The sequence below is a fragment of the Salminus brasiliensis genome, chromosome 7 (assembly GCF_030463535.1).
Source record: "Salminus brasiliensis chromosome 7, fSalBra1.hap2, whole genome shotgun sequence".
In the NCBI taxonomy this organism is placed as follows: Eukaryota; Metazoa; Chordata; class Actinopteri; order Characiformes; family Bryconidae; genus Salminus; species Salminus brasiliensis.
The window spans coordinates 42,476,172-42,503,272 of NC_132884.1; the positions used below are offsets into that span (position 1 = coordinate 42,476,172).

The window sequence follows — 27,101 nt, forward strand, 5'->3', positions numbered from 1 at the left end:
CAACATACTTGGTGAAATAAAGAGATTCTGATTCTGATTCTGATAAAATACATTAATAACATAAGCACTGAATATAGTGTTATGAAATGTCTCCTACTCTAGATGGTGGTAGGAAAGAGATTGGAAGGAGTGTTCCCAGCCTCTCCCTAGGGCAGCTTCCTTTGCAAATTTAACATTCTGTAAGATATTGCTTTAAAATATGAATATTAAGTTGAAGTAGTCTGTCAAAATTACTTAATAATCTATTCTTGGTAACAGAATGTGTGATATGTTAATTATCACAACCACTTTGTAACCTGGTTGTAATTATTGGGTAGCATAGATAAATTATATAATTATATATAATACATATTCATAACATACATTTTCTTCAAAGAGTGATCAGCATTGTAGTTTAAGTGGATGCAAAGATGCTTTATTTCCCATAAAACATGTTCAAAACACAATTAACCTGAAATTAAATTACAAAGCATCACATGCTGGATTAAAAACCCTGGTGCCATCATACACATGTATTAACATAAAATGATATTTCATTTTGTAGCATTATTAAACAATCTACTCTTGTTGTTTTGCTAGTCTAAATTTGTAACTTTGTATAACTGACAGTAGCTACATTTTATTCATATAAACACTTAAAGTGTCTTAAAGTGCAAATTGTGCATTAGAATTCTTGACTCTCTAATTTACATTAGTTTTGGTTGAACTTTTGGACTGAATAAATTACATGTTAAATACATTTTGACATGTCTGTACATGTTTTGATCTCGGACTCCATATATAAGAGGACTGAGCAGCCGTGGAATAACATTAGATACTAGATATGATAAAAACATAATAATGGTCCTATGTTTGGGAAACAAGGCTATGAAGAAAAAGGTTATAAACGGAGTGATGTAGGTAAGCATGCAGAGAAGGAGCTGCAGGCCGTGGAGTAAAATAGTGTTCCGGGCTTTTCTGGCCGAAACCTGATCAGTTGTTGCAGCTTTCGCTGCCCGAAGAACCTTGAAGCCTCTACAAAGATCAGTTTTACAAGGTGTTGATTTGAACCAAAAATACTCTTGGTGTAGCACATAACCAGCGTTGAGAAAATACTGATGGGTTCATTTACCAACACAATGATGATATCAGTTAGAGCTGGAACAAAGGTCAGGAACCAGATCAGGCCGATGAGAATGTAAATCCTGTTCACTGAACAGAGCTGAGGGTGATGAAGTGGTTTGCAGATGGCAATGTAGCGCTCCAAGGCAATTCCAGCTAGATTCAGTGGACTGTTTTGTGCAGTTGTTGAAGTAAAGAAAAGCAGAACACTGCAGAGTGTGAAATTTATTAGAGGTGCAGCGTAACTCACAACATGTAGAGTAACTGAAATCAAAAGCATGATTATATCATTGATGACAAGATGAGTGTACAGGATGTATCTTGGGTTGGTGTAGAAAACTGGATTTTTAAAAAAGGCAAAAACAAAAATCCCATTGATGTAAGTTATGATCACACCCAGTCCAACTGCAATAAAGTTCTTCATAAAAGCGTCCTCAAAAGCATCCCGACTTGAGTTCATTCTGACTAAAGCTTTACTAAGCAAAAGTGTGTATTTTGTTTCTTTTAAAAATATCACATTTAAATAGTTATAGATGAATGCAAAGGTCTTTCATCATCGTGGTATTGCTGCCTGTTGCAGCTATCTGATGCTAAGCTGCTACTTTTATACTCTGTCATAGCTCTGCTGTTGTGGATTGCCTATTCCCTATTCTATGATGACAAAGCTGCTGAAATTAGATCACAACGGCAAACTCACCTCAAGACCTAGAAACATTACACTTCAGCATTTTTTTTACAAAACTTAATGCCTATTGATTTAGAATGGAATGTCATAAAAGCTATTGTATATGTAATGTGTAGGTGTCCCAATACGTTTATCCATATACACGATATGTACAAAAGTATCTAGACACTCCTTTTCATGAGTGATTTCAGATATTTCATGATGAACCCATTACTGACACAGTCATTTAGTTGTTTATGCACAGCTTGTTTAATCACCATAGAAAAGCACTGCTAAAATAACAGGACGCTCTGAAGTAGCCACATATGAATCTAAAGTCATCATCTCCAAAACCATCTGGTAGAGGGTTATAAAGCCTGGACAGAATGGTGACAGAAATGATGGTACCCAATAACTTAATATTTAGTTGTACAACCTTTTGAGGCAATCACTGCAATCAAACGATTCCTGTAACTGTCAATGAGACTTCTGCACCTCTCAGCAGGTATTTTGGCCCACTCCTCATGAGCAAACTGCTCCAGTTGTCTCAGGTTTGAAGGGTGCCTTTTCAGACGGCATGTTTCAGCTCCTTCCAAAGATGCTCAGTAGGATTTAGGTCAGGGCTCATAGAAGGCCACTTCAGAATAGTCCAATGTTTTCCTCTTAGCCATTCTTGGGTGTTTTTAGCTGTGTTTTGGGTCATTATCCTGTTGCAAGACCCATGACCTGCAAATGAGACCAAGTTTTCTGACACTGGGCAGCACATTTCTCTCTCTAGATAGTCTTTAGATTTCATTGTACTCTGCACAGATTCAAGACACCCTGTGCCAGATGCAGCAAAGCAGCCCCAGAACATAACAGAGCCTCCTCCTTGTTTCACAGTAGGGACAGTGTTCTTTTCTTGATATGCTTCATTTTTCCATCTGTGAACATAGAGCTGATGTGCCTTGGCAAAAAGTTCAATTTTTGTCTCATCTGTCCATAGGATATTCTCCCAGAAGCTTTGGGGCTTTAGGCAAGCCAGCCTAGCCCTTGTGTCTCACCAGCCCCAGGTGTGCTCTTTTTTTTGCCCACGTTTGGTTGCCACTGTTGTTTCTGTTCACCTCGTTTCCCCCAGTAACATTTGCTGCTTTGTCTTTTGTTTTGCTGTTTATTGTTTTCAATAAACCTCCCACTTTGGTCCACCCCCTGCGAGTGTTCTCCCTCATTGTCAGACTGTGTGGATCTTGACAGAATTCTCGGCCGACAGCCTCCGAACAGCGGGGATGGAGGCCTTGAATCAGGCTGTTCGCGCCCAATTCTTGGTGCAACAGCAACACACTATTCAGAGTGTGTCTGAGACTGTTGTTCACCTGGCGCAGCAACAGGCAGACCAACAGCAACAGGTCACCCAACTAGTGGGTGGCATTCAGGGGCTCACAGTCTTCGTTGGAGTCCGCTAGTCCTCCCAGCCCAGACACGATTTCCCATAGCCCGTACCCGGTTGGTAAAACGGATACATATCATGGCGATCCAGAGCTTTGCGAGGGGTTCTTGCTACAGTGTGCAGTCTTCTTTAAAAATCACCCGACCGGCACTGATCAGGTGAAGATCGCCTTTCTCATAACACAGCTTGCTGGTAAAGCCCTAGATTGGGCCACAGCCACCTGGGAGGACCTCAATGAAAAGCTCTTCTCGGATTACCTTAAGCATTTTAAGGCAGTATTCTATCACCCCCGAGAGGGGCTCACCAAGGTTGACCTCCTGCTGCGGATGGAGCAGGGCGCCAAGCCGGCACCCCAGTATGCACTGGAGTTCCGCACTCTGGCCGCTGGTAGTGGATGGATCCAACCGGCTCTGGTGGCTCTATTCCGCAATGGGCTTAACCCACGTCTGCAGTGGGAGATGGCGAGTCGCCAGAGCTGGACGAGCTTATCGCGTTCACCATCCGGCTAGACCAGCTCCTTAGTCGTCCTACTAACCCCAGGTCCCTGAGAGCTGGGGGTTCAGCAGCCGGACCTAGAAGGCAGACCGGTCCAGCCATCCACGCTAGAGAGAGGCGTACTACTTCTGAGGAGTTACCTGCCCCAGCGTCGTAGGCAGGAACTGATTGCGAGCCCATGGAAGTAGGCACAGGTGGCCTCACGCCAGAAGAGCACAGCAGACAGAGTCGAGAGGGGCTCTGCTTCTACTGCGGAGTGGCGGGGCACCGAAGCAAGGCCTGCATGAGACGACTACGAATCAAATCCTGCCTGTTCACCGAAGAGTGCAAGAAGGGGACCCCTCGCTCCAATGTGGTGAGTGTGCCCGTCCAGGGACTCGTCTCCCGGTCGATCACGTTGCCTGTCAAGATTTTCTACCAGAGCCAGTACGAGCGGACATCGTACAGCACCTGCAGATCCCGACCGTGCCGCTCCCGAGGCCCCTCCACATCACCGCCTTGGACGGACAGCCCGTGGGTCCCCGGCCCATCACTCACCTCACCAAGGGATTCAGGTTCGCTGTGAGCTTTCTCCATCAGGAAGTGGCATCACTGCTGGTTCTGCCAGTCTCCGAGCACGAGATAATACTAGGTCTGCCCTGGTTGAGCCAGCATAACCCCCATATCTCCCGGCCTGAACGGGAGATCGTGTCCTGGTCCCCTTATTGTTGCAACTATTGCCTTAGCCTAGCCCCCCTTAGGGTCTTGACGGCCTCCATAGAGAGCCCCGAGCCGGAGAACACAGTAGTCCTGCCACCGGAGTACAGCGACATGCAGGACGTTTTCTGTAAATCCCGAGCCGCTAAGCTCCCCCCCATCGCCCGTACGATTGCACTATCGATTTAGTAGAGGGTGCCAGCTTTCTCCGGTGACTTCGGGGTTCTTTTGCATTAGGAAGAAGGGAGGTGGGTTAAGGCCATGTATTGACTATCGGGCACTCAACGTGATAACAAATAAGTATCCTTTTCCTATGCCGTTAGTCCCCTCCGCCCTAGAGCAGCTGCGGGGAGCCCGGATATTCACAAAGTTAGATCTTCGTAGCGTGTATAACCTGGTGCGTATCAGGAAGGGGGACGAATGGAAGACGGCATTCATGACCACCAGGAGGCATTTCCAATACAGGGTCATGCCATACGGATTGGCTAATGCTCCCTCCATCTTCCAGGCTTTTATCAATGTCCTCCAGAAAGACAACCACGAAGCGCTCAAGGTAGTCTTTCTGGACGACATTCTCGTATACTCACCTGCTGTACGCTAAGTTGGAAAAATGCGTATTCCACGTCAGGGAAATCCACTTCTTGGGGTACATAATTAGCAAGTGGGGGGTTCAGATGGACCAATCCAAAGTCCAGGCAGTCTTGGACTGGCCGTCACCTGGCTTCGTAAAGGACGTCTAGCGGTTCATGGGGTTTCCCAATTTGTATCGTCAGTTCATTTGGGACTTCAGTGGATTGGCAGCCCCCATAACGTCTTTGCTTAAAGGAGCTCCCTGGCGCATCATATGAATGCCGGCCACGGAGAGCTCCTTTCTAGCGCTCAAACGCGCTTTCACGTCGGCCCCGCTGTTGGGAGTACTGGTGGGAGGGGATAAGGACAGATATACATCAGGTAATGGCATCGTGCAGCGAGTGCGCCCAATGCAAGACTCCCAAGACGCTACATTCGGGGAAGCTCATGCCGATACCCGTCCCTGAACGTCCGTGGTCTCACCTGGCCATAGATTTCGTCACAGACCTGCCTAAATCGGGGGGGCACACGTTGGTGATGACTGTAGTGGATCGTTTCTTACGGGGGGTTAAATTTATCCCAATCTCTGCATTGCCCACAGCAATGCAGACGGCTCAAGCATTGGTAGACCACGTCCTCCGGAATTTCAGGGGGCCCAGTTTACGTCTAGGGTTTGGGGAGCCTTTTGTGAGCACCTGTGGGGGAGCGTTAATCTCTCCTCTGGGTATCACCCACAGTCCAATGGCCAGTGCGAACGCACTAACCAGGAGCTGGGGACCCCAGCGACTGGTCCCGGTACCTGGTCTGGGCCGAGATGCGATCATGAACATTTTCACGGTCACAGTTACGTTACATCATGTTATGTTCAGGACTTTTAAGTTTGCACTCACTGTCGCCATTTTGGTTCTCATTGGGTTCGTGTCATGTGTTCAATTAGTGTTTTTGGTTAATGTGTTTCACCTGTGGCAGGCGTATATAAGGAGGGCTAGTGCCAGCTGCCGGTTGCCGAGAATTGCACTTAGTGCAGCGATAGCACTCATGGTACTCAGCGACTCTGTTGTACTCCGTATTCACTGGTCGAGTTATTGGAGCTTGCGGAATCGAGTGGACCTTTCCAGATGCAGCTAGCTTTAGCCTACGGAGCTATCTCACTATGCATACTCAGGGTCAAGAGCTCAGGTAACGAGCTACTCATATGCTAGTGATTCACAGAAGCTAGCCCCACCCCCGGACTAGTTCGGTCTTCAGGGTTTGGCGGCTGATCTCTCACACACTCACATCTTGTAAGTTCAGAGTGCCTGACGAGCGCAGTTATTTACATTTTCCCCAGGCACAGCCAGAAGGTTTTGGTTCACATCTACGTTCTAGCTCGGCCCCGGCAAGCCAGCCTAGCCCTTGTGTCTCACCAGCCTCAGGTGTGCTCTTTTGTTTTGCCCACGTTTGGTTGCCACTGTTGTTTCTGTTCACTCTGTTTTACCCAGTAACAGTTGCTGCTTTGTGTTTTTTTTTTTGCTGTTTATTGTTTTCAATAAACCTCTCGCTTTGGTCCATCCCCTGTGAGTGTTCTCCCTCATTGTCAGACCGTGTGGATCAATGTTGTCACTGTTGTCCACGTGTGTACATCCTGCATCCATTCCTGCTCAAATTCTAAGGCAGAATGCTCTGCCATGCTTAAGGGGGACATTATCTGCCACCTTATCATTACAGATTTGTAAAAATATGTTCTATCAATGGTTTGAGTTCAACTGAAAAATAGTTCCTAAGAAAATACCTTCATTGCCTCATTTTATTTAACCACTAATTCAATTCCAATTCAAATGTACACATAGCCATGATCAAATCAGATATATTTACATTTACAGGGTGGGCCATTTATATGGATACACCTAAATAAAATGGGAATGGTTGGTGATATTAACTTCCTGTTTGTGTCACATTAGTATATGGGAGGGGGAAAACTTTTCAAGATGGGTGGTGACCATGGCAGCCATTTTGAAGTCGGCCATTTTGGATCCAACTTTAGTTTTTCAATGGGAAGAGGGTCATGTGATACATCAAACTTATTGAGAATTTCACAAGAAAAACAATGGTGTGTGGTTGGTTTTAACATAACTTTATTCTTTCATGAGTTATTTACAAGCTTCTCTTTGTTTACAGCCATTGACATGTCGCCCAGGTTAACACATGAGGAGCAGATAGAAATTGTGTTGATGTTTGGTGAACGCAGTACCTGGGTCATTGCAGCAGATTTCAATGCAAAACACCCTACGAGACCACCCATCTCCTATGCTACAGTTAGCAAACTGCTTGCCAAGTTTCATGAAACTGGTTCAGTGTTGGATTTGCCAAAATGTGGATGCATGAAAACTGTCACTAATGATAATATCCCCCTTCGGCGGATATTAGCTACTTACAAATGGCACCCTTACAAACTCCAGCTGCTGCAGCATCTCAACGAGGATGACCCAGATCGGCGCACTGAATTTGCAGAATGGGCCAAACCAAAAATTGGTACAGGACCCTCAGTTTACACAGAACGTTTTGTTCAGTGATGAGGCAAACTTTTAAGTAAATGGTGAAGTTAACCAACAAAACCACCGCTATTGGTCTGACACTAACCCACATTGGATAGATCCCTCCAAGACTGTTGGAACACAAAAATTTATGGTATGGTGTGGTATATGGGTTACAAACATAGTGGGGCCATTCTTCATCAATGGAAACCTCAAGGCCACTGGATATTTGAAATTGCTAAATGATGATGTGTTTCCCTCTTTATGCACTGAAGCTGGCACGTTCCCTGAGTTTTTCCAGCAAGATGGTGTACGAACACATTATGGGTGTCAGGTCCGAGCATTCCTAGATGAACAGTTTCCTGGAAAGTGGATTGGTTGTCGTGGTCCAGTTGAATGGCCCCCTAAGTCTCCTGATCTGACCCCCTTAGACTTTTGTCTTTGGGGTCATCTGAAGGCAATTGTCTATGCTGTGAAGATACGAGATGTGCAGCACCTGAAACTATGGATACTGGAAGCCTGTGCTAGCATTTCTTCTGCGGTGTTGCTATCAGTGTGTGAAGAGTGGGAGAAGAGGGTTGCATTGACAATCGAACACAATAGGCAGCACTTTGAACACATTTTATAAGTGGTCAGAAACAAAAAGAGTAATGTTACATTAAAACCACACCATTGTTTTTCTTGTGAAATTCTAAATAAGTTTGATGTGTCACATGACCCTCTTCCCATTGAAAAAACTAAAGTTGGATCCAAAATGACCGACTTCAAAATGGCCACCATGGTCACTACCCATCTTGAAAAGTGTTCCCCCTCCCATATACTAATGTGCCACAAACAGGAAGTTAATATCACCAACCATTCCCATTTTATTTAGGTGTATCCATGGCCCACCCTGTACATCAAAACATATTGGTAATAGAAGAGTAGATTCTAAAATCTAGAGTAAATTAAAATGCTGTATTTTACTACATTTAGGAATTCAGTAACACCTGGTTATAATTGCTGGGTATTATAACAGAATAAATTGAGTTTTATGCCTATTGAACACAAACTCTTTATTAAACATGCACACATGTTCCATACACCATTATTAATGCTAAAAAAAGTTTAAACAATGTATTCCTTTGTTTTGGTTAGTCTAAATCTGCAACATTGTAAAGTGGATAGTAGCGACATTTCATTCATATAAACACTTATTTTGAAAGTGCAAATTGTGCATTTAGATTCTTTAACTTTAAACTCATCTAACAATAAATCCCATTAGCTTTTGGTTGAACCTTTGGACTGAATAAATTACATGTTAAATACATTTTGACATGTCTGTACATGGTTTGATCTCGGACTCCATATATAAGAGGACTGAGGAGCCTTGGAAAAACATTAGACACTAGATATGATAAATACATAATAATGGTCCTATGTTTGGGAAACAAGGCTATGAAGAAAAAGGTTATAAACTGGGTGATGTAGGTAAGCATGCAGAGAAGGAGCTGCAGGCCGTGGAGTAAAATAGTGTTCCGGGCTTTTCTGGCTGAAACCTGATCAGTTGTTGCAGCTTTCGCTGCCTGAAGAACCTTGAAGTAAGTGAAGATCAGGGTCATCCACACAGATGATAAATAAAGAGCCTCTACAAAGATCAGTTTTACAAGGTGTTGATTTGAACCAAAAATACTCTTGGTGTAGCACATAACCAGCGTTGAGAAAATACTGATGGGTTCATTTACCAACACAATGATGATATCAGTTAGAGCTGGAACAAAGGTCAGGAACCAGATCAGGCCGATGAGAATGTAAATCCTGTTCACTGAACAGAGCTGAGGGTGATGAAGTGGTTTGCAGATGGCAATGTAGCGCTCCAAGGCCATTCCAGCTAGATTCAGTGGACTGTTTTCTGCAGTTGTTGAAGTAAAGAAAAGCAGAACACTGCAGAGTGTAAAATTCATTAGAGGTGCAGCGTAACTTACAACATGTAGAGTAACTGAAAGAAAGAGCATGATTATATCATTGATGACAAGATGAGTGTACAGGATATATCTTGGGTTGGTGTAGAAAACTGGATTTTTAAAAAAGGCAAAAACAAAAATCCCATTGATGTAAGTTATGATCACACCCAGTCCAACTGCAATAAAGTTCTTCATAAAAGCGTCCTCAAAAGCATCCCGACTTGAGTTCATTCTGACTAAAGCTTTACTAAGCAAAAGTGTGTATTTTGTTTCGTTTAAAAATATCACATTTAAATATTTATAGATGAATGCAAAGGTCTTTCATCATCATGTTATTGCTGCCTGTTGCAGCTATCTGATGCTAAGCTGCTACTTTTATACTCTGTCATAGCTCTGCTGTTGTGGATTGCCTATTCCCTATTCTATGACGACAAAGCTGCTGAAATTAGATCACAACGGCAAACTCACCTCAAGAAACATTACACTTCAGCATGACATACAATACCAGTGTGTTTCTGTATACTGCATCACATGGGAAAATAATAAGACAATATTGTTATTTATTATATTTATTGCTTTATATTCAGTATTTTCTGAAGTGTAACAGTCTATTATTACATTGACAAAAACTCCACTTATATAAAATTTTTGTAAAATCCTGAAAATGTTAAACTTAAATTAAAATTCTAAATATGCTTAGACCTTATTGAAAGTGTGAATTCGGTACTGTGTCCAATTCCAAAATAGTTTCAGTACTGTCATTTTTTGTAACTGCCTATGGCACAAAGAAATCATATTCTTAACAGCTTAGATTAGTTCTGCAGACATTTTGGGCACCTCTGGCCAATGTTAGATTTGACATTTAAAGCTTTTCAATTAAGTATACATTTTTTTAAATGAATGATACAGGACAGAACAGCCCTTGCATTTACATTCCTTTACCTTGCATGGGGTCGAACCTACATGGGACTTTAGGTGCAAAGTGAAAAGTGTTGGACAGTTCAATGTGGTGTGTACTTTCTTTTATTTGGGTCATAAAAGCTGATGCTCTCAGCTGATGCAGCTCCAGGTGAAGTAAATCCATAGCCATGCAAGCCCTCCAGCACACATGGGCTCAGCCTAGGGCCCAGAGTAAATGATGACATCATTAGATATGCAGTGGCAAAAGGCTGGTGGGTTGTGAGGACTATATCTTTCAGGCAATGGAAAGTGGCAGGAGCTTCATGGAGATCGAAGAGGAGGACTCGAGTAATGCCAGTAAGAGTAAAGCTAGTGTCCATAGGTTGCTGAAGCCAGTTTTCACCTTCTGACATTAGAGCCATCTGCTATTAGCCCTTGGTGAGGTAAACCAGCCCCTCCCCAGTCACCCTATAAGCACTTCCTGTCAGAGTGGAAGGAACAGGTGTTGGGGTTGTTGGGGGCTGCTCAGTATACAGATGCTCAAAAACAACCATTATTATGGGTATGTTAGTTGAGGATGCTAAGTGTGAGGTTCATTGAATGAGCTCACAGAACCTTCAGAATTTGAAGTGTTTGGAGGAATGGGCCAAAATCACACCTGATCAGTGCATGCAGCTAGTTTCTCCTTACAGGAGGCATCATCACCAACAAAAGTATAAAATACATTTCAATAAGCATGTGCAACACTTTTCCCAGAGTAATTTCTCATTATTACACATAACTTATCGTGCCCTCCCTCGGAGCGATCCTGGGTCACCACCCACCGGCCCATATAAGGACTTATGCCTTGTTTGTGTTCATTTTGTGTTCATGTGTTGCACCTGGGTCTAGGAGTATTTACAGCCTGTAGTTGCCATGAATTGAAACGCTGTGTGTTTGTGGTATGATCCTGTTAGCTGGCATCTTGTCTTGGTCATGCTGTCTTGAAGTCTGGTTCTCGAGGCAGTTCCATTACGTCGCGTCCAGTTCATGCTCCCTGGCAGCTCTAGCTCACGAGGCAGTTCAACGGCATAATCAGGTTAAGCTTGCCCTGTATCTCGTTCAGGTAACCGTTTTTCCAGCTATCGCTGGATTCACAAAGAGCATTGCTCTAGTACTCAGTTCTAGTTTCCCCTTTGTATTGCCCAAGCTCGGCTTATGGCTGCTTTCTGTTCTCCCCTTTTGTATTCCCAAGCTAGGCTTGAGGTTTTTGTCCCCTCATCCCCTGTCTCCTCCCAGTCCCATTTTTGTTGTGTTCACCATTTTCTCCATTTTCTGTGGTATCTTGGTTGATTGCCAAGCAGGGCAGAATGCAAAGACTTATCTATGGGGGTCAAACAGTTGCTCTAGCATAAGACACGAGCAGGTGTTGTGCCTGACTGCAGTGGATGTGAGGAAAACTCTGCGCAGAGTCAACCCATGGAAAGCTGCAAGACCAGACAACATCCCCGGCAGAGTGCTCAGAGAGTATGCAAACCAGTTGATGGATGTTCTCATGGACATCTTCAATGTCTCCCTGTGCAGCTTCACTGTCCCAACGTGCCTCAAAACCATCACCCTCGTCCCCGTGGCGAAGAAGTCCACGGTGTCCTGCCTCAGTGACTACCGTCTCGTTGCTCTCATGCCCATCATCATGAAGTGCTTCGAGAGGCTAGTCATGAACACCAAGACTCAACTTCCCTCTTCATTGCAGTTTGCATATCGTCCCAAATGCTCCACGGACCATGCCATCACCACCACCCTTTATCTCTCCCTTACCCCTTAGGACACCTATGTCAGAATGCTGTTCATAGATTTCAGTTCAGCATTCAACACCATCGTCCCACAGAATCTCATCAGGAAGTTAAGCTTGCTGGGCCTCAACACCCCCCTCTGCAACTGGCTCCTGGACTTCCTGACGGGGAGGCCCCAGTTAGTCCGGTTCAGGGACAGCATCTCCAGCACTATCACACTGAACACTGGGGAACCCAGGGCAGTGTTCTGAGTCCTCTGCTGTTGACCCTGCTGACTCATGACTGTGCTGTGAAACACAGTTCTAACAGCATCATAAAGTTTGCCGAGTCAGCATATAGAGAGGAGGTACAGCAGCATACAGACTGGTGTACAGTCAACAACCTTCACTTGAATGTAGACAAGACCAAGGAAATGGTTGTTGACTTCAGGAAAACAAGACAGGACCACTCTCCGCTCAGCATCAACGGCTCCTCTGTGGAGATTGTTAAGAGCACCAAGTTCCTTGGTGTCCACTTAGCGGAGAACCTCACCTGGTCTCTGAACACCAGCTCTACAGCCATAAAAGCCCAGCAGCGTCTCTACTTCCTCCGGAAGCTGAGAAAGGTCCGTCTCCCTCCACCCATCCTCACCCTCTTCTATAGAGGGACCATGGAGAGCATGCTGAGCAGCTGCATCACTGCCTGGTTTCTGGTTTCCTCTGACCGTAAGACCCTCCAACGTATTGTGAGGACAACTGAGAGGATCATCGGAGTCTCTCTCCCCTCTGTCATGGACATTTACACTGCCCGCTGCATCCGCAAAGCAACCAGCATTGTGGATGACTCCGCCCACCCTTCACACAGACTGTTCTCCCTCCTGCCATCAGGAAGAAGGTACTGCAGCATCCAGTCCAACACAACCAGACTCTGCAACAGCTTATTTCCCCAAGCCATCAGACTTCTCAACTCCAGAGACTGAACTGATGTTTTTTTCTGTTCCATGCACACACACTGGACTTGGGGCCAGAGACCAGAGACAGGTGTGACCATAGGCAATGTGAAATGGCTAATGGTTGTTGTAGTCTGGAGGGCTTAGCCCTGGAATCTTTGTTGTGTGCCACATTTGGCCAACAAAATCTCCTTGGTCCCCCACAAAGGGGCTGATTTACCCTATTGCATAGTGGAGGCCCCTCCTGAGTCGGGTTTAGACAGAAGGGCCCTCCTGACCACTTCCTTAATATCACAAATCAGAGGTGCAATAATGCACTTGGGAGGTAAAATAGGTGTTTCAGGTGGAGCTGGAGGCTCTTCCCATTTTATGAAGAGGGCAACTGATTTGACACTCTTATATATACAGTGGTGGAAAAAATGTATTTAGTCAGTCACCAAATGTGCAAGTTCTCCCACTTAAAGAGATGAGAGAGGCCTGTAATTGACATCATAGGTAGACCTCAACTATGAGAGACAAAATGAGAAAAAAAAATCACATTGTCTGATTTTTAAAGAATTTATTTGCAAATAATGGTGGAAAATAAGTATTTGGTCAATAACAAAAGTTCATCTCAATACTTTGTTATATATCCTTTGTTGGCAATGACAGAGGTCAAACATTTTCTGTAAGTCTTCACAAGGTTGGCACACACCGTTGCTGGTATGTTGGCCCATTCCTCCATGCAGATCTCCTCTAGAGCAGTGATGTTTTGGGGCTGTCGGCGGGCAACACGGACTTTCAACTCCCTCCAAAGGTTTTCTATGGGGTTGAGATCTGGAGACTGACTAGGCCGCTCCAGGACCTTGAAATGCTTATTACGAAGCCACTCCTTTGTTGCCCTGGCAGTGTGCTTGGGATCATTGTCATGCTGAAAGACCCAGCTACATTTCATCTTCAATGCCCTTGCTGATGGAAGGAGGTTTGCACTCAAAATCTCACAATACATGGCCCCATTCATTCTTTCATGTACACAGACCAGTCGTCCTAGTCACTTTGCAGAGAAAAAGCATGATGTTGCCACCCCCATGCTTCACAGTTGGTATGGTGTTCTTTGGATGCAACTCAGCAACTCGTTGTGTTTGTACCAAACAGTTCTACTTTGGTTTCATCTGACCATAAGACATTCTCCCAATACTCTTCTGGAACATCCAAATGCTCTCTAGCAAACTTAAGACACGCCCGGATATGTACTGGCTTAAGCAGGGGAACACGTCTGGCACTGCAAGATCTGAGTCCCTGGCGGCGTAGTGTGTTACTGACGGTAGCCTTTGTAACGTTGGTCCCAGCTTTCTGCAGGTCATTCACTAGGTCCCCCCATGGGGTTCTGGGATTTTTGCTCACTGTTCTTGTGATCAATTTGACCTCACGGGCATGGTGCCCCTGATCAAGGGAGATTAGCAGTGGTCTTGTAGGTCTCCCATTTTCTGATTATTGCTCCCACAGTAGATTTCTCCACACCAAGCTGCTTGCCTATTGCAGATTCAGTCTTCCCAGCCTGGTGCAGGTCTACAATTTTGTTTCTGGTGTCCTTCGACAGCTCTTTGGTCTTCACCATAGTGGAGTTTGTAGTGTGACTGTTTGAGGTTGTGGGCAGGTGTCTTTTATACTGTTAACGAGTTCAAACAGGTGCCATTAATACAGGTAATGAGTGGAGGACAGAGAAGCCTCTTAAAGAAGAAGTTACAGGTCTGTGACAGCCAGAAATCTTGCTTGTTTGTTGATGACCAAATACTTATTTTCCACCATTATTTGCAAATAAATTCTTTAAAAATCAGACAATGTGATTTTCTGAGTGTTTTTTCTCTTTTTGTCTCTCATAGTTAAGGTCTACATATGATGTGAATTACAGACCTCTCACATTTTTTTAAGTGGGAGAACTTGCACAATTGGTGACTGACTAAATACTTTTTTCCCCACTGTATGTATAAGAGGGTAACGTCAAACTGGCTAAATAATAAGGCCCTCTGGATATATGCAAGGTTTTTGTGGTCTGTCCAGACCAGGAACGGATGCTTGGCCCCCTCCAGCCAGTGCCTCCATTCCTCGACAGCCATTTTGACTGCAAGGAGCTCTTGATCTCCCACATCATAATTGTGCTTAGTAGGCATTAGTTGTTGTACCTGAGCACTGGGAAAGTACTGCTAATATGCCAACTTCCAAGGCATCAACCTCTACCAGAAAAGGTAGATCAGGATCAGGGAGATGAAGAATAAGGGCAGACATTAGTCTTAGATTAAGCATTTTGAAGGCTTTCTGAGTCCATTTAAAACGGTCCCAACAGATTTCTCTAATTTCATCAAGAGGCAGCTGCAGGATCCGGTGTGCATGGACGATATGCTCCTTCAAGGCTTTACTGATAATGAGGATAGCGCCCAAGTACACAAAAGGGATGAAGCGCTGGAAGATGACAGTCAAAAATGCAGAGACAAAGACCTTTTTCTTTTTTGCTTACGAAGAAAAAACCCTGCACCAGTGGGAGATTAAGGTAGTCTGATAAAGCCTTGGGCCATGTATCCTGGATGTGTTTCTACATGGCTTTTTTCTGTGGTCCAGAGGAAGAACAGATTTATAATAAAGGGGCTTTATAAGAAAAGGCTCTTGCCCACAGTACACACACCATCCCCCATGGTGGCATTGCTCAGCCTCTTGTGGGGTCAGACAGGCATGCCTGATCTGTGTGGGTACACCTCATTAGGACAATAGCAGAGGCTCAGGCCGAATAGGAGAATGTATTGGATGTACTGCTCATTGGGACTTTTTACAAATTTGACATCGCTCCCATAAGCAGTTGTCAAGTTTGATAGTCACTGCATGCAGATCTTCTAAAGGGACAGGAGGATCTCTGGTGGCCAAATTGTCTTTAAGGTTCTCATTGAGATCTTGCTGGTAGATGGCCTTCAGGTCTTCTGGGTTTCAACCACTGTTTGCTCCCCATCTACAGAGTGTGATGGCATAATTGGCAACAGAGAGGGAGCCCTGCTGCATGTTCAGAAGTTCACAGATGAAATGTCTCAATGCTCTCTATTGACTCAATGCTTCAATGGTTGTCAGAGTCTTACTGTTAAGGGATGACAGTCCTGTAGTCACACCCTGTAGAGTTGCCCTAGAACTACCCCTTACAGGACCCCCCCAAAGGGGCGGCACCCTACGTACCCAACCCAGCTGCACAGTCCCGGCGAAATGCCTGGATGAGCTCGGGGTCCAGAATGTGGCAGGAGGGCACCCAGGACCGCTCCTTTGGGCCATAACCCTCCCAGTCCACTAGATACTGATGCCTGCCACGGACCTGATGGACATCCAGAAGGCACCTGACGGTGTAGGCCGGTGCACCGCCAACTGTACGCAGGTCCGGCGGATTGATGGGACCCACAGAACACAAGACAGGCTTCATGCGGGAAATGTAGAAGGTGGTGTTAACACGCGAGGTTAACAAGGGGGAAGGGCAAGGTGGTAGGCAACAGGATTGACCCGCCGAAGGATCTTGAATGGTCCGATATAACGAGGGGCCAACTTGCACCACGCAAGGGCAGATCCCTAGCCAAAAGCCAAACCTGTTTCCCAGGGCGATAGGTCGGAGGCAGCCTCTGCCTCCTGTCCACATAGCGCTTCTGAGCAGCTACTGCAGGGACAAATGCCAGAGGGTGTTATGCGCGTACTCCGCCCAAATCAGACCAGGTAAAGTAAAGGTAAAGGTGACCTGGAGAGTTAGACAGTAAAAGTAGACGGTGAGGTAGGCGGTGAGGAGGAGGCCAGACAGCGAAGGGTACGTAGGGCCATTAGACTGGGGGTGAAAACCAGACATGAGGCTGGCGTCTGCCCCTAAATGTCGGCAAAAGGCTTCCCAGAACTGACTGGTGATTTGGGGTCCATGGTCTGGCAAAATGTCGGAGGGGATGTTCTTTGAGGCCGGTCGGAATGATAATACAAAATCGAACTGAGTGAAGAACAATCCCCACCTGGCCTGGCGCGGGTTAAGATGTTTGGCCTGCTGGATGTAGGCCAAATTCTTGTGGTCCGTCCAGACCAGAAAGGGATGTTTTGTTCCCTCAAGCCAGTGTCTCCACTCCTCTAGCGCGAGCTTGACCGCCAGTAATTCACATCACCCACATCGTAATCCCACTTAGCAGGGGTGAGGCGGTGGGAGAAGTAGGCACAGTGGTGCAGCTTTTGGCTGGGGCCAAAACCGCTGGGAGAGGACTGCACCCACTACGGACTTACTATAGATGAGAATGTCATCCAAATAGATGAAAACGTACCTGTCCAAAGCCTTCCGGAGGACCTCGTTGATATATCGTTGGAAGATGGCAGGCGCATTCATCAAACCGAACGGCATGACTAGGTTCTTGTAGTGCCCAGACAGGGTGATGAATGCTGTCTTCCACTTATCACCCTCTTTGACCCTGACCAGGTTGTAGGCACTGGCCTGCAGCAGCTGGGCCTGCCATTTACTAAACACCTCCCGAAGGTCCCAGTACTCCTTTGGGACTCATGAGGAGTCAAAACCTTTGGGACTGGTGTCAGTACCCACAGTAGCCCTAGGGGCCTTGAGGCAGGAGGACTCACAGACTGATTCACATGCCAAGACAGACCAGGATAGCCAGTCCACATGGGGGTTATGACACTGGAGCCAGGGGAAACCCAGCACCAACTGCACGTCAGGAGTGCTGACACTATCTGCTCGGTGTGAGGACCAACTCGCAGCGTGAGAGGATGGGTTTGGTGGGACACCACCCTGGGCTCCAGTGACCAACCGTCTATGCCGCTATGAGCATGGGCTCCCTCAAGGGGACCAGTGGCATGGCCAACTTCCTGGTGATGCCGGCATCCATAAAGTTCCCTGCCACTCCCGAATCCAAAAAGGCAGGCAGGTGGACCTCAACCAACCCCGACACTCATGTGGCATTGAGAAACACCCCCTGGGCCTGAGAGAGAAGAAATGAAAACCAAAGACAAAAGGACCTCCTGAAAGAAACAAGGGAACTGAGAATTTACAGGAAAGGCAGACACTCCTGCCTTCCTCTGTTAAACGAGTGTATGTGTGCAAAGGATGTCCAAACAAACAAAGGACAAAACAAAGGAGAAAACTAGCTACCCACTGGTGAATGAGCTGTGATGAGTGAGCTGTGTTAAGCCTTTGAAAAGGGCTGTGCCCAGCTAATATCAATTAGGTTGATTGTTGTTGGGAGTTGAGTGTGGTGTCCCTCTGGTGGCAGAAATATGGGGGTGAAGGTGGCTCCTTACAGTTAGAGCTGCAAAGGGGGACTAACTCCATATTATCCCAATACTTTTGCCCACATGCACTATATGCACAAATTATATTTATAAGAGAGTTCAGCTACTTTATAGGACTCTAAAGTCGTCATCCCCAGTGCTGTCAGGTCCGTGTCGCCGCGCCCACCCTGAGGGTGGTCCCGAGCCGCAGACCACAGGCTTCATGTTCATGGACTTTAATGTTGACACCCGTTTATGTAATGCACCATGTTTGTTCATGTGGTGTTCATTCATGTTATCATGTTTTGATTTGGGTCACCTGAGAGCTGGGGTACAAAGGGGAGCAAACGCTAAGGTCTGGTGCCGAGAATTACTCTGCGACGCCAAGCGTTATGTTGGCTTCATGTCACGAGACTTCCAGTAGAGTCTGTAGTGTTCGATAGTATTCGCTCTAAAGGAGCCGTTTCATGTTCAGAGGGAGTTTGCATTCTGGATCACCGGTTGGTCGCCGGTGGGATTCGGCGTCCCGTTCCCTCGTAGTCAAGTCATGTAAGTTTATCAGCGCCTGACGAGCGCGGTTTGGGTTCCTGTATCTGTCTTCCTCCCTCCGTTAAGTTGGCCCAGCCTCGCTTTGCTCCCTGGCTACCTACCAGCCTCAGGTGGCCTTCAGGTTTTGCCCACGTTGTTTCGTCACGTTTGTCTTGTTTATCCTTCTCTGTTATTGCTGCACTCTTGTGTTTTCCCCTGTTTATTTGATCAAAACGTTATCATGCATCGCACCGTCCCTGCGAGTGTTCACCCGTCCATGTCTCGCCTAGCCAGCATGACAAGTGCCATCTGGTAGTCAGAGAATCATAAAGCCCTGCAGCACTGGGCTATGGAGCAGAGTGCTGGAGCTCCAGCAGACATCCCTGGGTTAAGTTTGATCTATAACTAATCACCCATTGTAAGCACTTAACCTCACTAATGCTCTCATGGTCAAATGCCATCAAATGCCCAAAGCAATGTTCCAAAATATATTGTACAGTCTTTGCAGCAGAGTACAGACTGTTACTGTAGCAAAGGTAAAAAAAACACTCTCTCTGGTATTAACCTTGATTTCAAATGCAGATCTGTAGGAGCAGGTGTATATAAACTGCTTACTACTTGTAATTTCACTCATCATTCATGGATCCTATCGCAACCTTGCATTTACATCCTGCTGCCATTCCTGCTTATTGGATCTTACACAAGCAGCGTGGTTACAAATCATAATACATATATACATACCATGAGTATTTGTGTCTGTTTTGGCAAGGAACCTCATTTATATTACATTTAAATATTATAGATATTATTATCAATACTGTGCTAATCCACACTAACCAGTGACATATGTGTTTTGAGTTCAACTCAAAAATAGTTTGCATAAAAAATACCCACATTGCCTCATGATACTGTTCAAATTAGAGATCTTCAAATTTCTGTCAAAAATATATTGGTAACAGAAGAGTAGATTCAAAAGGAGTACAAAAGGCACGTTCAGTGTTTTACTACACTTCAGGAACATCTGGTTATAATTGCTGGTTATTAAAACAGAATAAATTACATTGATATAACAGAAAAAATGGTAATAAATTTAATTTTATTCCCAAGAATGCTTTTAAACACTTTTTGTTACATACCAAATCTTGATTACACATGCACAAATGTTCCATACAAAATTAAACTTGCTTATTGTAGCTTTAATAAACAATGTACTCCTTTTGTTTTTGTTAGGCGAAATCTGTAACTTTGCATAACTAGCAGTAGCTTCATTTCATATATATATATAAACATATAATAAAAATATAAAGTGCAAATTGTGCATTGCGATCCTTTAACTTGCCTCTTTAAACTACTCTAAGACTTGATCCCATTAGCTTTTGGTTGAACTTTTTGACTGAATAAAATGCATGTTAAATACATTCTGACATATCGGTACATTTTTTGATCTCGGACTCCATATATAAGAGGACTGAGCAGCCTTGGAATAACATTAGACATCAGATAGCTGGTGAACAAAATTGTACTTCTAGATTTAGGGAACAAGGCTAAGAAAAAATAGTTTACAGACGGGGTGATGTAGGTAAGCATGCAGAGAAGGAGCTGCAGGCCGTGGAGTAAAATAGTGTTCCGGGCTTTTCTGGCAGAAACCTGATCAGTCGTTGCAGCTTTCGCTGCCTGAAGAACCTTGAAGTAAGTGAAGATCAGGGTCATCCACACACATGATAAATAAAGAGACTCTACAATGATCATTTTCATTAGGTGCTGATTCGAACCGAAGACACTCTTGCTGTAGCAAATAACCGACGTTGAGAAAATGCTGATGGGTTCATTCACCAACACAATGATGATATCAGTTAGAGCTGGAACAAAGGTCAGGAACCAGATCAGGCCGATGAGAATGTAAGTCCTGTTCACTGAACAGAGCTGATGGTGATGAAGTGGTTTGCAGATGGCAATGTAGCGCTCCAAGGCCATTCCAGCTAGATTCAGTGGACTGTTTTCTGCAGTTGCCGAGCTGACCATAATCAGAACACTGCAGAGTGTGAAATTCATTAGAGGTGCAGCGTAACTTACAACATGCAGAACAACTGAAAGAAAGAGCATGATTATATCATTGATGACAAGATGAATGTACAGGATGTATCTTGGGTTGGTGTAAAAAAATGGATTTTTAAAAAAGGCTAACACAAAAATCCCATTGATGTAAGTTATGATCACACCCAGTCCAACTGCAATAAAGTTCTTCATAAAAGCGTCCTCAAAAGCATCCCGACTTGAGTTCATTCTGACTGAAGGTTTCTGTTTTATCAAACAAACATGTGTATTTTGCTCCTTTCAAAAATATCACATTTAAATATTATATATTATTGATAAGTGAAAAGGTATTTCATCTTACGCTTGTTAAGCAGTTCTACAAAAATTCTATATATTATGCCATAGGAAGGATAGAATGCAAAGATTTTGCCTCCTGTTGAGACTAATGGTAAGCTACTACCTTTATACTCTATTAAAGCTCTGCTATTGTGGTGTCCTTCCCATGTGGTAATGACAAACGTTGCTAAAATTAGATGACATTCAACACAACAGACCTCACCTAAGAAGAACCAATAAGATTAATGCTTCAGCTTAACATGTAATGCAAGTATGTTTCCATACACTTAAATACAAAGCATTATTATTGGGCAATGTTAATGTTTTAGTTTCATGAATTTATCCAGAAAGTATTTTGTGGTGGCTCAGAAATTTTTTACATCTACTTTTGTACTGTTTGGTGATTTTTTTATACTGTACATTTGTAGATTCCTACAATTTTACACTTTGCATAAAAACTTAAAGACAAGCTCAGAGAAAGCGAAGGAAAGAGTTGTCTCAGGAAATTAGAAAGAAAATTATAGACAAGCATGTTAAAGGTAAAGGTTATAAGACCATCTCCAAGCAGTTTTATGTTCCTGTGACTACAGTTGCACATATTATTCAGAAATTTAAGATCCATGGGACTGTAGCCAACCTCCCTGGACGTGGCTGCAGGAGGAAAATTTATGACAAATCAAAGAGACAGATAATGCAAATGGTAACAAAAGAGCCCAGAAAAACTAAAGAGATTAAAAATGAACATCAAGCTCAAGCATCAAGCACCATCCGTTGTTGTTTGAGCCAAAGTAGACATGGATGGGAGACGACCAAGGAGGACACCATTGTTGAAAACAAATCATAAGAAGGCCAGACTGAAATTTACCAAACTACATGTTGACAAGCCCCAAAGCTTCTTAGAGAATGTCCTATGGACAGATAAGACAAAATGGAACTTTTTGCCAAGGCATTTCAGCTCACAGATGAAAAAATTAAGCATATCAAGAAAAGAACACTGTCCCTACTGTGAAACATGGAGGAGGCTCTGTTATTCTGGGGCTGCTTTGCGGCATCTGGCACAGGGTATCTTGAATCTGTGCAGGGTACAATGAAATCTCTATCAAGGGATTCTAGAGAGATATGTGCTGCCCAGTATCAAAAGGTTTGGTCTCAGTCGCAGGTCATGGGTCTTGCATCAGGATAATGACCCAAAACACAACTAAAAACACCCAAAAATGGCTAAGAGGAAAACATTGGACTATTCCGAAGTGGCCTTCTATGAGCCCTGACCTGAATCCTATTGAGCATCTTTGGAAGGAGCTGAAACATGCTGTCTAGAAAAGGCACCCTTCAAACCTGAGACAACTGGAGCAGTTTGCTCATGAGGAGTGGCCCAAAATACCTGCTGAGGGGTGCAGAAGTCTCATTGACAGTTACAGGAATCGTTTGATTGCAGTGATTGCCTCAAAAGGTTGTGCAACAAAAATATTAAGTTAAGGGTACCATCATTTCTGTCCAGGGCTGTTTCATGAGTTTATTTTTTTAAATAATTCTGTTGAAGCATGGTAGAAAAGCAATGTCTGCATTTATTATTACTTTTGTCAGATTCAAGTTATTTCTGTGACCATTGTGGGTTTTTCTATCATTAACCGAGGGGTACCAACAATTTTATCCACGTGTACTCCAGAAGCCAGGAGCCAAGGACTGGTTCATTGTCAAGAGGTGTTTTAAGTGGAAGGTAAGAGGTCATGGACAGTTTAAGATGGCATGTAAAGCCCCCAGCTGATGCAGCTTCAGATTACGCTTCCTGGTGTTGGCAGTATGTCCAGTGGTGGTTACATGTGTTGTTGGACCCCCTGTGCCTCTTCCATGTGTTCATAGTAGACATGTAACATTCTCAGACTAGATTAGTAAATAAATGATGACATCACACTGATGTACACGGCAACATAAGGCTGGTGGATTTTGAAAACTATAGGGATGGGCTGTGTGGCTATACATGCATTGTTGGGCCATCTATGCCCCCCATTTGCTTACAGTCTTGCATCTCCTGCACATAATAAGAGAATGGTAGGAAGAGTGCTCTAGCTCCCAATTTCTCTGCAAGGTCTCTCTACCCAAGGTGAGAGATCAGTCATAAGCCAGGTGATTAAATGGGTCTCCTGGACTGTTATTATGTTTTTAATAATGACCAAGATGTAAAAGTTTTAAAAATTGATTTTAATTGATTGTCAAAAAGAAGAGAAATCAGGCAGCACTAGTATACTATCTAGTATATGTATGTGACTCACAGATGAAACACAAAGGTTCCATACAAACCAATTATGGAACAACAAGTTAGAAAACAAAGAACCGATTAAAGTTATTTCAAACAACACAATTAAAACATTCTAATTACCTTTTGAAATCTTTGAGAAAAACATGTTTTTGGCGGAAAAGGCTTAGAACTATTTCGCTCTTTTATAACAAAAATGGAGGGATCTTTAAAAGCCAGACCAATTTTGTAAATCACTTCTCAGTACATGCCCATGTCAATTGGCAAGCCATTTCAAAAACTGAGAGAGGTGGCTATACATAGACACAAAAGTTGGTGGTGCTAAATTCTAAGTACATGAAGTATTACAAACAAGATCCTAACAATTAATATCATGAACTTTACACAAACTGTCATTCAACAGGTTATCACTCTACCCTCTAGATTGAAATAACTGACATTACTCTTTTTTTAGGATGTACTTGTGCCCCTGACTGAATTTAGCCACTCAAAACATCCCTAATAATGGAGTGAGGATTGAGAGGCAGCAGTACCACAAACACACCCGAATCAGCGTTGAGCAGACAGCAGGGGGCATAGGAGAGAAATAAGGAAGGAAAAACATATTCAAAAACCTTTAATGAAATAGGCTACAGCAACAATAAAGAAACTGTAGCCTGGAATGGGAGGTAGGTTTTTAGTCTAGATTTGAAGATTAACACTAGCCTGGTCCAAAACAGTAACAAAAAGGCTCTAAAGTTGAGGAGCTGAGAAAAATAATCAGGTTCATCCTGGTGGCATAGGGATACAACACAGTTCAGGCTTAAGTTAACTATGGCTGACTACGCAGAGATATTCTTTCAGAATGACAAAAAGAAAAGAAGTCCTGGTGTTACCCCCAGACGATGCTGCCCACATTCTCCAGCACTGCTGTGTTTTATTTGCTGTGATCCAGGACACACAGGATTCAAGGTACAGGGCTGAAACTCAACAAGGAGCATGTTTATTGAGAGTCAGTGAGTAACAACCCAATGCAGAGGTAGAAACACACTCAGACAAAGGGTTCCAGAAATCTCTTTTTATGGTCCTCTGAGCCAATCCAATGACCTCCAGCATTGTCATCTGTTATCCATGGACTCTAATTAAACTTTGCATATACTTCCTGATTCATTTCTCCTTTCTAACAAATTAGTTGGTACAGCAGTTACATAGCGTCTGAATGTATGTGTGTATGTATACAAGACAGGGTAAGTAGGGAAAGTACTTTCATGATTTTCCTCATTACATGTTTGTTAATCATAAACAAGAGTAGAGTAGAGACATTCAAGTGCATATTTACCTTTTACTCATCAATGGGTAGGAAGTGTTTCTTGAGTTGTGTGACTCAAGTGACGGTAAGACTATTCTGTGAACAGTTATGTTTGTCAAGCAAGAATGATGATTTACTGAGAATGACTTTAAGCTACACCAATATGAGGACATATTAAATCATCATCCTTGCTTTAGGGTCTAGGTTTGGGACAGAGAGTATCCCAGCAAGAAGAATAACTCAGTTCAACACTGGTTTACAGATATGGTACAATTTACTTGGCAGTGGAAAAGACAACAAATTGTGTGATTAACAAAAAGAATACTTCATCAACTAAAAATGAGTGCATCAGTTTCAAGGGATCAGCTTAATGATCAAGGAGCATACAAACCTGCACAACATATATGCAGGCAGAACAGGGCCTTACCAAACAATACAAAAAGGGCAAAAGTCCAAACCAAAATAGATACAAAAACAAGCAGGTACTTCATAACATCAACATCAAAGGGTTTCATTTCATTTTAATTTTGGTGTTTTCTAGAATCTGCTTGTTTTTGGAAATAGTTTGTATGTAAAATATAAAATAATTCTTCTTTTTTCAACTGGATTACAAGGCATCACATGCTAAATTAAAAAACAGTGCCTTCATATTCAAGTATTTACATAAAGTTATATTTCATTTTGTAGTATTATTAAACAATGTACTCCTGTTCTGCCTGGCTAAATCTGTAACTTTGTATAGTAGATAGTAGCTACATTTCATTCATATAAACACTTATTCTTAAAGTGCAAATTGTGCATTTAGATTCTTTAACTTGCCTCTTTAAACGCCTCTAACATTAAATCCCATTAGCTTTTGGTTGAACTTTTGGACTGAATAAATTACATGTTAAATACATTTTGACATGTCTGTACATGGTTAGATCTCGGACTCCATATATAAGAGGACTGAGCAGCCTCGGAAAGACATTAGACACTAGATATGATAAATACATAAATACAGTTCTATATTTAGGGAACAAGACTAAGAAAAAATAGATTATAAACGGGGTGATGTAGGTAAGCATGCAGAGAAGGAGCTGCAGGCCGTGGAGTAAAATAGTGTTCCGGGCTTTTCTGGCAGAAACCTGATCAGTCGTTGCAGCTTTCGCTGCCTGAAGAACCTTGAAGTAAGTGAAGATCAGGGTCATCCACACACATGATAAATAAAGAGACTCTACAATTATCAGTTTTACAAGGTGCTGATTCGAACCGAAGACATTCTTGCTGTAGCACATAACCGACATTGAGAAAATGCTGATGGGTTCATTCACCAACACAATGATGATATCAGTTAGAGCTGGAACAAAGGTCAGGAACCAGATCAGGCCGATGAGAATGTAAGTCCTGTTCACTGAACAGAGCTGAGGGTGATGAAGTGGTTTGCAGATGGCAATGTAGCGCTCCAAGGCCATTCCAGCTAGATTCAGTGGACTGTTTTCTGCAGTTGTTGAGGTAAAGAAAAGCAGAAAACTGCAGAGTGCGACATTCATTAGAGGTGCAGCGTAACTCACAACATATAGAGAAACTGAAAGAAAGAGCATGATTATATCATTGATGACAAGATGAGTGTACAGGATGTATCTTGGGTTGGTGTAGAAAACTGGATTTTTAAAAAAGGCAAAAACAAAAATCCCATTGATGTAAGTTATGATCACACCCAGTCCAACTGCAATAAAGTTCTTCATAAAAGCGTCCTCAAAAGCATCCCGACTTGAGTTCATTCTGACTGAAGCTTTGTTCTATTAAACAAAAATATTTTGCTCCTTTCAGAAATATCACATCAAAACGATTTATATGTACTCTTACTTTATATTCATATATATGTATATTGTAAAAAGGAAACACCATCATTGATTATCTGATGGTAAGCTGCTACTTTTATACTCTCAGATCTGCTATTGTGGCTTACCTTTCCCCAGTGGTAATGAGCTGCTGAAATTAGACGTTTAAAGAACACACCTCACCTCAAGTGAACTAAGAAACGTAGAGATCCGTTCAACCAAACATGTATTTTTGAAATGAAAATGAGTAAACTACCTCTGCAGCAAGTATACACCATAAATACATGCATTTTTAAAATTCTACAATTGCAGGACCGAATGGTTCTGAGCATGGAGGGTAACCATTCTGGTGGCTTTTCTACATGCAGCTATTACAAACCAGGCCTGCTTTTCTCAGCATGGTCAGCTCACCGGACTTGGGCCCATAGAACTGGTGGGAGGGCTCAATGGTGTGATGGCCTTATGCAACATTGCTGCCGTGGCGTTAGCATGCCCCCCTGCCGGGCTTGTCCAATATATTATTTACTTCTTCACTGTTCTGCTCCGGCCTTTACTCGCCACTACTGATGCCACAAAC

The 27,101-nt window shown here is 43.5% G+C and overlaps 3 protein-coding genes and 1 pseudogene across 3 annotated transcripts; all 4 read right to left on the reverse strand.

Annotated features, from left to right (window-relative positions):
• Positions 1 to 435: 435 nt before the first annotated feature.
• Positions 436 to 1,561, reverse strand: LOC140559757 (odorant receptor 131-2-like; annotated as a pseudogene).
• Positions 1,562 to 8,709: 7,148 nt separating this feature from the next.
• On the reverse strand, positions 8,710 to 9,639 carry LOC140559758 (odorant receptor 131-2-like). The gene has a single exon (XM_072683362.1). It carries the CDS (start codon positions 9,637 to 9,639, stop codon positions 8,710 to 8,712), a length of 930 nt encoding a protein of 309 aa, XP_072539463.1.
• Positions 9,640 to 20,142: 10,503 nt separating this feature from the next.
• On the reverse strand, positions 20,143 to 21,072 carry LOC140559759 (odorant receptor 131-2-like). Its single transcript, XM_072683363.1, has one exon. The coding sequence runs from the start codon at positions 21,070 to 21,072 to the stop codon at positions 20,143 to 20,145; it is 930 nt and encodes a 309-aa protein (XP_072539464.1).
• A 4,468-nt stretch (positions 21,073 to 25,540) lies between these two features.
• LOC140559668 (odorant receptor 131-2-like) lies at positions 25,541 to 26,464 on the reverse strand. Its single transcript, XM_072683218.1, has one exon. It carries the CDS (start codon positions 26,462 to 26,464, stop codon positions 25,541 to 25,543), a length of 924 nt encoding a protein of 307 aa, XP_072539319.1.
• Positions 26,465 to 27,101: the final 637 nt, after the last annotated feature.

What these genes read in the sequence shown, in the direction of transcription:
- LOC140559759 (XM_072683363.1), bottom strand. Translation starts at nt 21,072, where the DNA reads ATGAACTCAAGTCGGGATGCTTTTGAGGACGCTTTTATGAAGAACTTT.
- LOC140559758 (XM_072683362.1), bottom strand. Translation starts at nt 9,639, where the DNA reads ATGAACTCAAGTCGGGATGCTTTTGAGGACGCTTTTATGAAGAACTTT.
- LOC140559668 (XM_072683218.1), bottom strand. Translation starts at nt 26,464, where the DNA reads ATGAACTCAAGTCGGGATGCTTTTGAGGACGCTTTTATGAAGAACTTT.